Source organism: Hesperophylax consimilis, chromosome 20 (genome assembly GCF_061612785.1).
Source record: "Hesperophylax consimilis isolate HC1 chromosome 20, BYU_Hcon_1.0, whole genome shotgun sequence".
Classification (NCBI taxonomy): Eukaryota; Metazoa; Arthropoda; class Insecta; order Trichoptera; family Limnephilidae; genus Hesperophylax; species Hesperophylax consimilis.
The window spans coordinates 29,727,629-29,741,209 of record NC_142855.1 but is presented as its reverse complement, the minus strand read 5'-3'; the positions used below and the strand labels follow the sequence as shown (position 1 = coordinate 29,741,209).

Here is a 13,581-nt window from a genome sequence, read left to right as displayed (position 1 = left end):
ACTTGACACCGTCCAACTGGAGTAGTGGCTTACCATTACATATTAAACAAGAAAAAAAACATGGCCGAACAGCGATGGGTCATGACTTATTTTATTAAGGGCGGGAGCCACGGTACAAATAGCTCAAAGAGTCGACTCGATTGAACGAAGGATCAATTGAACGGAAGCCGTGAGCTCAGACCGTATGAGCATTGACAATACTGTGCTCCTCCCATATGGCTCTCAGCGTAAGAATGATTGTATGCCTCTTGACACCGGTTCACCTCCTCGCACCACCATAAAAATAAGATGCTAGGTAGTTAGTAAATATAGGTACACATGTCCAAGTCCAGATGTTGGACTGTCAGAAACTGTTTATATTGAAAGAAAGGTAAATGTAAGTAACTCTATTAATGGAGGACTGAACGCAGTTGGCGCTAACAAAAACTTGTCCAAAGAAGCGAAGCTAGCAGTCCAACATGGAGTCCTGGTACCTACCCTGATGTATGGAAGTGAGGCATGGAACTGGATGAAAGTAGACTGAATGCTGTTGAAATGAGATCCCTGAGGCGTATGTGTCGTGAAACCATGTATGATCGTGTGAGAATTTTTCCACATTACACTCGCAAAGAATGTGTGCAAAAGCGTATTGAGTAAGATTAAGAAAGGGACGCTTAGATGGTTTGGGCATGAACGAAGAAAGGAGTGTAAGTAGAATATACACGCAAATATGAATGGTAGAAGCAGTCAAGGACGCGTTTGTATGAGACGATGCATGAATGCGAATGAGGCGAGGAGTGTGTAGTGTGACCGAGTTGTTTGGCGGTCCGCCCTGCCGGCAAACCGTGTGACGGTTAGTTAGTTAGAGACAACCTCGTTAAAATGATAATAATTTGTGTGCCAGCTGGAACAGCTCTGCAGTCCCCCTCAGCCCGACAAGCTGTGCGAGGAATGTGCCGCCATGCTGCGAGACTACCAGACCTTCCGACGCCAGTGCTGGTCCTGCGATGCCAGGATACGGAGCTGGACTATCAACCCTGAAGACAACCAGAACACAGGTTCCTTTCTGATATCATAATGTTATAGGGAGTTAGGCCGATATATGCAAGTATTACTACCAATTTTGGACGCTGGCATAAGGAGATCTTTTTTCCCCTTCATCAATTTAATTTTTAGTTTATCAGCTTAACATTATTTTATACGGTTATGTAACGGTTACTACGTCGCATTAATACGGTAAATTCCTGTAAGATTAGTTCTTCACAAAGGCGCCACGTGCCTTACAAGTGTTCCGGGCACAACGGGAGCGATATAGTTCCTTCCCCCGCAACCGGCAGACCTAGAATGACCCTCCGAGTGACTGGTTGCGTCGATTGTAATTAAAATAGCTCCCGCGGACGTGTTCCAAACAACGCCGCATGGACTTTGTTTCCGAGTAGGATGGGCCCTACTCGGGCAACCAGGAAACAGATCTGAATAGAGGTTACATTACACGCTTGCCGTGTCTGGCAACGCGAGGTTTGCTGAGACCCAAAGCCACGCCATCGACCTGCTGCCATGTGAGTCCCCTAAATATCATTTTGTGAGTGCCTGTCATGTTTGCTACTCCAGGGAGAGAGAGAGAGAGAGACTCCAAATTAATGTACCCCAGATACATAGATAATTAAGTCATGTAATAAGGAACTAAGATTACCAACCTTACAAGAAAGAAGAGAAAGGGGTGACTTGATCGAGACTTTCAAAATTTTATCTGGACATTACAGTTGCCCTAGCATCCAAGAATTACTAATAAAAATATAAATCTCCGTGGACAAAAAATTACCAAAACGCCTTTTGCATCTAATCCTAGAAAACACTTCCTTGCAAATAGAGTAGTGGATGCTTGGAACAAACTCCCACAACATGTCATCGATGCAACAAATATAAATCAATTCAAAGCTCTATTGGATTCACATTTGGAGAGAAGAAAGGACTTAGTTCAAACTTAAAACAACTCAATTACTGTCAAACTTGTTGTCAAATCAGATATGAGCGCATCAGCAGAATGCTGCCTGCTCTGCACATAATAATAATAATGTTCCTAAATGTATGATTACACTCTACGAATGCCATGTGTCCTCTGATGCATTAAACTTTTCATATACCATGTACTGTTTCATCTGATAGCTGAGGACTTCCATGAACCCTTGTCAACCAAAGGTGGTACAGAATTATAAGTTTAAGGACGACCGACACCCTGAGCCGTTGAAGCTTCACACTCTACTGATAATTTGAGCATAGCCTAGGTAAAGTGTGTCACTGCGTGCTGGACTTTAGGCCCGGCAAGCGCGGGTCGACATGTAAACGTTTATCATTCAATAGCTCACTAGGAATATAATCCATTTAGAAGCTGGGTTTAAAACCAAATCAAATAAAATTATGCAGGGTGCGGCAGAGAGGACGGACGGTTTTAAAAAAATCATAAAATAGTTAATTTTTACTCAAAAACAAATTTATTGATGGAATCAGGTTCGCGAGGAAATAGCATTTGAGACCGTCAAGTGGGGAAAATCACAGCAGGCATGTGGTGGCCGAAATCTTTGATGTAGTGCTGGAGGCGTTCTTGGAAGTTCGCGTAGACTCTCTCCAACATCGCTCTCTCAACTTGGGCGACTTCCACGCGAATTGCGTCCTTCAATTCGTCCAGAGTTCGGGGCTTGTTCTCGTATACTCTAGCCTTGAGGTGTCCCCATGTCCCCATTTTCAGGAGTTCTAACTGTTCGCGGAGCTCCTCTTGGTTTCTGTTGATCAGTTCACCACGCCTGCCAAGTGATTCAACCCAACGAAAGATGGTGTTTCGAGAGGGAACAGCTCCATTCCGATGAATGTTGAAGTGGCGACGAAACTCACGCTGTACGACGGTGACTGACTCATTATTTCAGACGGAACAATCATAGGCGAAAACGCGGTGCTCCACCGTCCACGGCTCCATGACGACAACTGGTAAAACAATGCTAGGAACTAACCCCCACCTCTCTCGTAGACGGAGGGGGAGAGTACTACCCATCTCAAAAACGTCCGTCCTCTCTACCGCACCCTGTATATAAATTGACAACAACAATTTTCTTTAAATTGGAAACTCATAGTACATAGTAGGTTTTTTTTTTTTTAAAGCGTGAGCACTTAGGCCATAGTCCTATTGTGCCGTCTCCCATTTACCTCATTCCTTGAACAACAACCCAGTCCCTTTAATAAAGTTCACCAGGGTTGTTATTGGGTATGTGGCTATGTCTTCTGGTTCTACTGTCTCCCCAGGTATCTGAGCCTAGTTCCCACCAGGGCAGGACATTGGCACCAAAGGTGAATTGGAGTCTCTTCATCCTCTTCACATTTCCTGCATCTGTTGGTGTTTTCCACTGCCAATATCTGCATGTGTCTCCTGAGATGGCAGTGTCCCGTTAGTAGTCCTACCAGTTCCCTCTGCGAGTTACTGTCAATATCGAGTAGTTTCTTGGTTCGTCTAGGGCAGAGTTTCCCAAAGTGGTCTATATAGACCCCCAGGGGTCGATATCGGCTTGCTGGGGGTCCATGTAAGCGAGAAAAAAATTTAGGGGTCCACGAGATTCAAATGGGGGTACATACGAGCCGACCCCCATTTACCTCAAGTCAACATTTAGGAGTTCCGTAAATGACACAATTGACCTAAAACACATATAATAGACTGAGAAATTACTTATTTTATATTTGTATGTTTATATATCGTAAAGTTGTTTATTGAGGTATATAAATAGAGTCTACGTTCCTTTTCTCGTCAGAATTAATATATTGAACCAAAACATTGCACATTGGAAGCCGCGAATTTTCCTAATTCCCAACTTGTTTTGAAAAACATCCAGGGTAATAATGAAGTTCAACATTTAAATGCACTTCAAATGGACTTCAAAACTAAGTTTGAGGACATTTGACTATGGAAATGCAACGTTGAAGAATCGGATATCATGTGACAAGAAGAACTGACCGGAATAAGCTCTAACAAAGAACTTAAGGGGCAGTTCTGTAGGGTCAGCTACAGAAAGAAATTCCCGTTGCTTATCCTGCTTCATTTTCATTTGGTGTAATACTTCACAAGGGCGCCCCTGTCTGCACAATGTAAATACAGAGGAACTATATCGCCACCCGATTGTTGGACAGGCAAGGAAAGGGAATGTTTTTACGAAAAAAATTAATTATTATCACATGGGACTTTAATAGTTTTAGGAAAATTCAATATTCAGCAGGCAGGGGGTTACGGAAAAAAAAAAATTGTCAAATGGTCTACGGGGCAAAAAAAGTTTGGGAACCTCTGTTCTAGGGTGTGGTCCTTTTATGAGTACTTTGGATTGTCTCATTCCAGGTGCCCTCTCCCACATAGTAGGTTAGTTCCAGTCAGTTTTTAATGTGTGATTTAATTTACAGAGAGCTTTGGCGCATCTGAAGATGCCTTGAAGAAATCAACCTGCAACATAAAATCTCAGATTTCAACACTGAATTTGAAGTTATCGAAATCGCAACGCCGGAACAAGAAAACGAACACATTGGAAATTCAATCGGATGGTTGGGATGAAATGGAGGTTCCTCTAAACACCTTGGCTAAGTTAACAAAAGGTGAGGGTTAATTAGCACGACAAAATATTCCTCAATCGACTCTTCATTGAGTATAATTTTTTATTATTCATTAACGCCCTATCAGGCTTTTACAGAGGGAATTGAAATTGAAATTGTAAGTGTAAAATAATACATGGATAATATAACAATATATGTACAAACAAAAAAATAAGAATCAAATGCTAATACTAAAATTAACATCAAATCCAAATTCTAACACCTGGTATTGTAAATAAAGCAAAGTTTCAAATATAAAGTAAGTATATACATTGTACATTCGTATATACATACAATTATTCATGTTTGTTGCAAACCAGTAAGGCTGAAAACAGCAAAACAATTTACTCGTAAGGTATATAAAAAAATAAATACATATATATATATAATATACTGATACGAATTTTAAAACAGATGTTTAAAAAAAATAAGAAAAATAATGTTGTATCTATAGAAAAAACTAAATAGTAATGGCAAAATACCAACGCTGTAATTAATATCGAATTTAAATAATAGTACTTGAAATGGTAAAATAAATCACAGTGTAATATACATATCAAGTATGACCATACATGCATACAGTCATTAATATGCTTGTAAAAAAAAAACTTGCCTTTTGAAACTCACAAAATTGGATAAAAGTCAATTCCATCTAAAATTTATGCTAACACATTTCTTGTACAAATACAATAAAAAATCCCTCTTCAACACAATCACACCATTAGAAATATAACCAACGGACATTACAATGTGCTGAAACTTCATACTACATCTGCGCAAAGACATTTGACCTAACTAGTTTCTAAAATCTTACTCTCTGACAACTCAAAAAGCGAAACCCAACTCCAAACTTTCAAAACAAAAATAATAATGTTATTCAATCATAACACCCACACATTCTACACTCTAACCACCTATGTATCTTTTATCTCCTTTCTTACACCTCTTCGTTCTCCATTTGGCGTTTAAGTTCAATACACAACTTATTCCTTAGCACTCCATTACTCAATGTGTTAGTGATATTATGTATTATATATTGTCTTTTTCCAGAACACAACAAAGTAGAACAAATTATCGCAAATTCAAAAGAAAAGAAAACAAAGACCAAAGATAAAAAGAAGACAGTCAGAAAACAATCTAAAATAGATTCAGCGGAAATCGATAATTTGATAAGGAACGAAGTGGACAAATCAGCAGACAAAGAGTTATTAGAAGTTCCTAAAAGAGACAAAGAAATTAAGGTAAGTATTTCTGTTATTCTACACCCAAATTAAATGTCATCTAATGTCAATCAGCGTCATTTAGCTTTAATAGGAGCATCTTCCATTGTAATATTGGTAGATAAGTCTGTGCTGTAAAGATTGTTAATATCAAGCAATCTATCAAACCTGTTTTGGGACTCCCGATCAGAGGTGGCTGCAAATTCAAAAATGGGACGCACTTGCGATTTGTACAGGGTCGACAGTTGCGTACTATTTCCAGTATCTGCAGGACCTGTACAGTACGCCCAGCGTCTGAGAGACTAACTTGACTGCATGAACGTCATGATGTCAATGTTACATTTGAATTCCTGTTACGAATAAGCAGAAATCAGGAATAATTGATTTTGTGTGTCAGGAGCTGTACTTCCCAGACGAGGTGCCATTCACGGTCACGCGCAAGCAGAAGAAGAAGCGCCGCCTCACGCGCTACATGTGCGAGGCTTGCGGCTACCGCGCAAATGACGCGCACTCGCTCCGCGTGCACACGCGTTTCCACACTGGCGAGCGCCCGCACGCTTGCACGCTCTGCACCAAAAGGTACAATCTATGTTGCGTAGAAACTCACTGACGTAACTAGTAGAACTATTAACAGGACACAATGGAAAAACATTAATATTATATAGCACAGTTAAGTTGCGATTGGAAAGAATTCAAGCAGTTTATAAATTGCATGTGGTGTACCACAGGGCTCCATTCTTGGGTCATTATTATTCTTGATCTATATAATGGGGAAAAAATATTACACTTCAATTTGGGAGTATGAAGTGAGATTTTTACTTATTAGTGCCAGGAGTGTTTATAGAGTGGTATAAAGGCCAAGGCAGAAATGGCACGATCAATTAACCGGTCGGTGGCTGAGTTGACATCACGTTTGGGTCCCACCCATTTTTAGTGTGTTCAATTCCTCGGCTGGCTAGGTCCTCCATCACAACACAAGCAACATTTTCCACTTATTGTGGTGGTAGTAGGAGATTTTCAAATATTGTCAGGTTATTCGTAACCGGGAATATTATTTAATTATTGAAGACAATATTAGCGATTTCTAAACGAAAATATGAAACAGAAAAATCAGAAAAGGATACGGTCACATCTAGGACTCGAACCCAGGACCCTTGTCTTTCCGGGACACCGCTCTACCAACTGAGCTAATGGGACCCTATCCCCCTCGGTCACATTTAACTGTATCATACTTCGAATAAGAACTACCAACATTGTCTTCATTTTTTCACCGCACATTTTTATTGGCAACTATCTTTATGTATGATCGCAAGATTCAACCCGAACTAAATGCAATCTAGACAGCGTCTTTTTAGATAAACCAATGAAGACAGTGTTGGTAGTTCTTATTTGAAGTATGATACAGTTAAAAGTGACCGAGGGGAATAGGGTCCCATTAGCTCAGTCGGTAGAGCAGTGTCCCGGAAAGACAAGGGTCCTGGGTTCGAGTCCTAGATGTGACCGTATCCTTTTCTGATTTTTCTGTTTCAGATTTTCATTTAGAAATCGCTAATATTGTCTTCAATAATTAAATATTACAATTTGAGGTTTTACTCAATAAAGTTATTCCGAAAAATAAAAATATTATTTAATTATTGAAGACAATATTAGTGATTCTCAAACGAAAATCAGAAAAAGATACGGTCACATCTAGGACTCGAACCCAGGACCCTTGTCTTGCCGGGGCAAGGGCACAACTGCATTAAAAACAATTACTGGCGGTGCCGTGCTCGAGGGGTCACATATTCAAATCCCGGCGCGCCCAAGTAAATTTTATTTGATTGATTTCACCAATTACTCATTTAAAATAACAAATAGTATATTTGCGGCACGTTCCAGAGTGAAAGATACTCTCAGTATCGCCCTGGTGTAAAACCATAATTCAGAATTGAAACATTGCTTGAAATGGCTTTGGCCGTGTTTGGTGACTAGATCTGAATAGCCTGGTACTTTCTCACCCCTTCCCCATCTCCTTCACCGCCCCACTATCTTCACCCTCGCAACATACCCCAATTGAGGATGCCATACTCTCACTGACCCGAGACAGTTGAGAGCAGTTGGGACTCTTCTGCACTTTCACATAATTTTTTTTCTTAAAAGTGAGGGTATCATTATTTATTTTATTTATTTATTTAACGCCCAGAGGGCTTTTACATGGTTGGTAGTATAATTTTAATTTGACAGATACTTTGAAACATAAAAAATAAGAATAAAATTACATTTGATAAAAGCTATGCAACAAGTCATACAAACACAAGAAACAAAAACAGAAAATTACAGCTATTTGTAGGTTTACATGATGTGTTTAGGAGTATTGTTGAAATAAATGTTTTAAATGATCCACAAAAGGTTGGTATTGAATATGTCAACATCACCCAAGTAATGATTTCCCATGGTGTGAAGTCGTCGAAATGTAGAAATTTTTTTTGTAGTCGCTCAATGTTGTTAATGTGAATTTTGTAAGATGGAGACCAAACTACTGAGTTATATTCAATTAGACTTCTTACTAGAGATTTTATTATCAAAACTTGTTACAAAAAATAAATAATAAAACATTTATAATTGTTTATATGTGATGTAACTTTGCAGGTTCGTGGTTGCCGTCGCACTGAAGGCGCACATGCAGCGCCACAGCGGGCGGCCGGCTTGCGTGTGCGAGCGTTGCGGACGCGGGCTGTCCAGCGCTGCGGGGCTGCGCGCGCACCGCCGGGCGCACGACGCGCCGCGCGCCCACGCCTGCACGCTCTGCCCGCGCCGCTTCACGCTGCGCGCCAACCTGAACGCGCACCAGCGCACGCACACGGGGCACCGCCCGCACCACTGCGAGGTACGCACAAAACACTCATTGTAATTAATTAACAATTGACACAACAAATCAAACATCTTTTGTATCTGGCGAAATCAACATCGCTAGCTCCTAGAGTGTTTTTGTGAGATATTACAAAAGTCATGCTATCTCATTTTGTATCAAGGTAAAATATATGATTTAAACTGTTTTAGAAAGAGAAAAAACAACACTTTGTATTTTCATTTCAAAGTTTACAATAGACGCTCCTTAAAATTTTTAAATAATTCTATGAAACCACATTTACAATTAAAAAATATTTGTCAAGGTTTGCCAATTTTAATAAATATATCTCTAAATAATATAAAATAAATTTGCTATCGGCGTATGTCTGCTTGTGCGCTTAGTTCTTCTAAACTACGCAACGGATTCTGATAGGGTTTTCTTTATCATTTAGAGAATTTCTTCCCGAAGGTTTATATTTATAAAACATGTTTATTATGTTTATAGAAAGTAGAGAAAAGTCGATGTTTACAAGTCGTAAAAAAAAAAAAAATTTCGCGAGCTTACATCACTAATGCTGGCTAAACCTTATGAGATACATCAAAATAATGTACTACAGAATTGAATATCTTAAAAAGGCCTACAGTAAAGTCCTGGACGGTATATGTCTATCTCTTAAGTACTAAAGTAAGTTAAGTCTTCCATTTTACAAAATCCACATAAACAAAATCGAAGCAAATCAAAACAAATTCCTAAAATATCTTTGTTACAAGTCATTTGTAAGATTTAATAATTAAAAAAAAAAAAAAATAATAATATATTTTTATAGTACAAAATGAATATATTTGCACTTTATGAAAGGAGAGTATAGAATTACATACAGATACATTATTTCCCTGCCAGTTGGCTAAACCAATAGCTAAACTCTATATTTCATTAGTCAGAAGTCAAGTGGAATATAATTACCCTATTTATGTCACTCGCGAGACTAGCAAATTGTTGAACGACTGATGACTGACTGACTGCTCGCTGCGTCGGGCCTATTTATACAGTCCAGCCGATGGCGGTAGTAACTGCGCGAGACCGCTGGTAAACTGGAGGTTGGTCGTTCAAACAAGATACTTCTGGTAGTTTCGATGGCGCTGGAATTAGGCCTAGGTGATTGTCTAGACCCTTCTAGCGAATGCGCGAAATGTACCTGGTCAAACTCGCAACGTGTTGACGTAGGTAGTTCTCTCAGCGGAAAGTACTCGTAGGCTGTAGGTAGGAACGTTTCGCATTGCGTCTGGAGTGTTCTAGATAAACCTCGTAGCATCGCTACAAGTTCACTCTAACAATATAGACAGAGTTTAGCACAAATTTCTTAGGTACGTAAATTTTAAGCTCAGAATTTCAATTGATTTCATTAATTATGTCAGTTTGATGAATCAATTTCATACAGATCTGATATTATAAAACTAAGGACGGGTTCTTTCAAAGAATTTGAACAATTCATCAAATTTCAACATACATTTTCTGGTTCTGTGAAAGTCCTATTCAAGTTCTGTTATTGTATCATTTTAGGCTAGTTGCTTAACAGAACTGAAATAATAACAGAACTTGAAAAATAACTTTGAAATTCGAAGAATTGTTCAAATTCTCCCAACCCATCCTTAGTTTTGCGCCTCAGGAATAATTTTAAGAACATGACCACACTAATACTAAATGACTATTTTTAAGTTTGTTATAGTAAAGAACACTTGAAGTGAAATGACACTAAACGGCGCTACATAAATGCCATGTTATTATTATTATTATAGCTTTCGATAATGCAGGGATCGATTATAATAAATAGTATTGCAACCTCAAGGTCGAGGTCCAGAATAATTTCTACCGCCTGCTAAACAGGCCATCCAAGTGTTAATTAATTAAACATTACTCATTGTATTCAAATTAACTTAATAATGAAAGAAATAATAATATTTTCATTCCCAGCTGCAAGAATGGGGTTTGCAATTCAATTTATCTATTTAAGAGGAAGCTACAAGCCAAAAATGTGTAAATTCCTTATATTGTAGGTAATGGCATTAAAATCGCTTGACAAACGGAATTTAGAAACGTCCGATTTCAAGCACAAAACTGGTTTCTTATTTATTTTATAAATAATTTTATAAGAAAGCAAAAAAGTTAATCAAGTGAAACTGTCACAGATAATCTTAGCTATAATACTGTTTTTTTTAAGTTTTTGCATTCATACATTTCTATTGAAAAAATATTTTTTTTAGTAGTTTACATTTATATTTTTTATTGAGTAATTTATTTATTTTATTTGTATTCTACTCAAACGAAACGATAGGAAAACCTTAAATGTATCTAAAACATATTTTTTGGTATTCATAATGTACAACAATTCGTTATAAAGATTAATCAAAATAGTGATTTGGCATTAAGCTTCGCCTTAAGATAAGCAAAAGCAAGTAATTTCATAATGAATTTGTTAAAATAGTTGCGAGACAAATCCAGATTCACAACAGTTGTTGTGCCTTTGCAAAAAAAGATTTAAAAAGCTTATTCTCCGGATTGCAGTTCCCGGGATGCGGCAAGGCGTTCTCCACCTCCTCGGATCTGAAGGGGCACTGGCGAGTGCACTCCGGCGAGCGACCCTTCGCCTGTCCCTCTTGCCCCAAGCGTTTCTCCCTGCGCTCCAATCTACTGGTGCATCAGCGCACACACTCCGGTACCAGAGATTTCATCTGCCCAGAGTGCGGCAAGGCCTTCCTACACAAGGTGATTGATCAGCAATCTGTCTGACCTAACCTAAAAAATAAACTGTCTCTTTGCGTTAGAGCATGTCTGTGGTTACACATGTATTTTATCAAATGACCTTTAATTGCTGGCTATGCATAATTTACTATTTATTTATTGGACAATTTGTATAGCGCTGCTTTTGTGAGATATCACCTCAGGGGCGCTTTACAGTTGATGCAGGTATTACAAAAAATATAAATGTTCCAAAAATAAAGAGAAATTAAGTTAAATAAAATGAAGTACAGGAACAGGTGACACGAAGATAGAAGATGGAGACTCTGCAGCAAGAATCCTAGGTGGTGAGGAAACTGGACCAGAGTCCACCAACAGTGCCAGCACGAGATTCGTCATCCGTCCAGGTATGTGTCTGCTGCTAATAGAGCGCTGACACAATATCCTCTCATAGCTACCAGACCTTGGCAGCACCGCTGTGACGTTCGGCGAAGATAGAAGATGGAGACTGCAGCAAGAATCCTAGGTGGTGAGGAAACTGGACCAGCTGCTGCAGCGAGAGAGTCCACCGCGTCCACCAACAGTGCCAGCACGAGATTCGTCATCCGTCCAGGTATGTGTCTGCTGCTAATAGAGCGCTGACACAATATCCTCTCATAGCTACCAGACCTTGGCAGCACCGCTGTGACGTTCGGCGAAGATAGAAGATGGAGACTGCAGCAAGAATCCTAGGTGGTGAGGAAACTGGACCAGCTGCTGCAGCGAGAGAGTCCACCGCGTCCACCAACAGTGCCAGCACGAGATTCGTCATCCGTCCAGGTATGTGTCTGCTGCTAATAGAGCGCTGACACAATATCCTCTCATAGCTACCAGACCTTGGCAGCACCGCTGTGACGTTCGGCGAAGATAGAAGATGGAGACTGCAGCAAGAATCCTAGGTGGTGAGGAAACTGGACCAGCTGCTGCAGCGAGAGAGTCCACCGCGTCCACCAACAGTGCCAGCACGAGATTCGTCATCCGTCCAGGTATGTGTCTGCTGCTAATAGAGCGCTGACACAATATCCTCTCATAGCTACCAGACCTTGGCAGCACCGCTGTGACGTTCGGCGAAGATAGAAGATGGAGACTGCAGCAAGAATCCTAGGTGGTGAGGAAACTGGACCAGCTGCTGCAGCGAGAGAGTCCACCGCGTCCACCAACAGTGCCAGCACGAGATTCGTCATCCGTCCAGGTATGTGTCTGCTGCTAATAGAGCGCTGACACAATATCCTCTCATAGCTACCAGACCTTGGCAGCACCGCTGTGACGTTCGGCGAAGATAGAAGATGGAGACTGCAGCAAGAATCCTAGGTGGTGAGGAAACTGGACCAGCTGCTGCAGCGAGAGAGTCCACCGCGTCCACCAACAGTGCCAGAACGAGGTTCGTCATCCGTCCAGGTATGTGTCTGCTGCTAATTAAGCGCTGACACAGAATCCTCACATAGATAACAGACCTTGGCAGCACCACTGTGACATTCGGCAATTCCATCATTCATCTCCATGTAATCTTGTTCCTGGTGATTGTGTTAGTGGTGCATTGTGCCCGCAATAAAAACGACGGTCGGGATAATAAATTACCCTGGGCTTAACGAAACACTTGTAAGGGCCTTCAGAGTTTCCAAGAATTCCGTTGAAAACATCTGGCGTACCTACAGTTACTAATACTAATACTAAAACTTTGTTGTTTGCAGTCGTCGCTGAAGTCCCATGCACGCGTGCACAGTGGCGTGCGAGACCACGTGTGCACCACGTGCGCCGCCCGCTTCACGCACTCCAACTCGCTCCGTGCGCACATGCACACACACAGTGACACCAGATTAAAGGAGTGTCCGGTCTGCCAGAAGAGGTAGAGTCATTGATTTGTAAGAACATTAGCACTTTGTGGGAAGGTTAGGCCTTCCTAAAAGTGTTGCTGTTTAATATTTTTATATGATTTTTGTATATCAATCTCTTTCAAAGTATTTGAAACAACTGGCCCATAATGAAATTATAACATAGCATGACTAGAACACTCACGGTACTTGAATTTTAACTACGAAATATGATGGATAATGGAGGTCTGTTATACAGATAAAGCACAGGCATCAGAGGTATTTCAAGGAAAGATGCTCAGAAGAACTAGTGTCATTGATCCCTTCGGTACAGGTGCATAGTCAG

General features: G+C 40.3%; 1 protein-coding gene across 1 annotated transcript; it reads left to right on the top strand.

The window, feature by feature from the left end:
- The first annotated feature begins 215 nt into the window (after window positions 1-215).
- LOC149414524 (uncharacterized) lies at window positions 216-13,274 on the top strand. The gene is made up of 7 exons (XM_089644213.1): window positions 216-227; window positions 884-1,037; window positions 5,650-5,840; window positions 6,217-6,398; window positions 8,448-8,685; window positions 11,212-11,412; window positions 13,116-13,274. Exons 1-7 carry the CDS (start codon window positions 216-218, stop codon window positions 13,272-13,274), a joined length of 1,137 nt encoding a protein of 378 aa, XP_089500339.1.
- The last annotated feature ends 307 nt before the right edge of the window (window positions 13,275-13,581 follow it).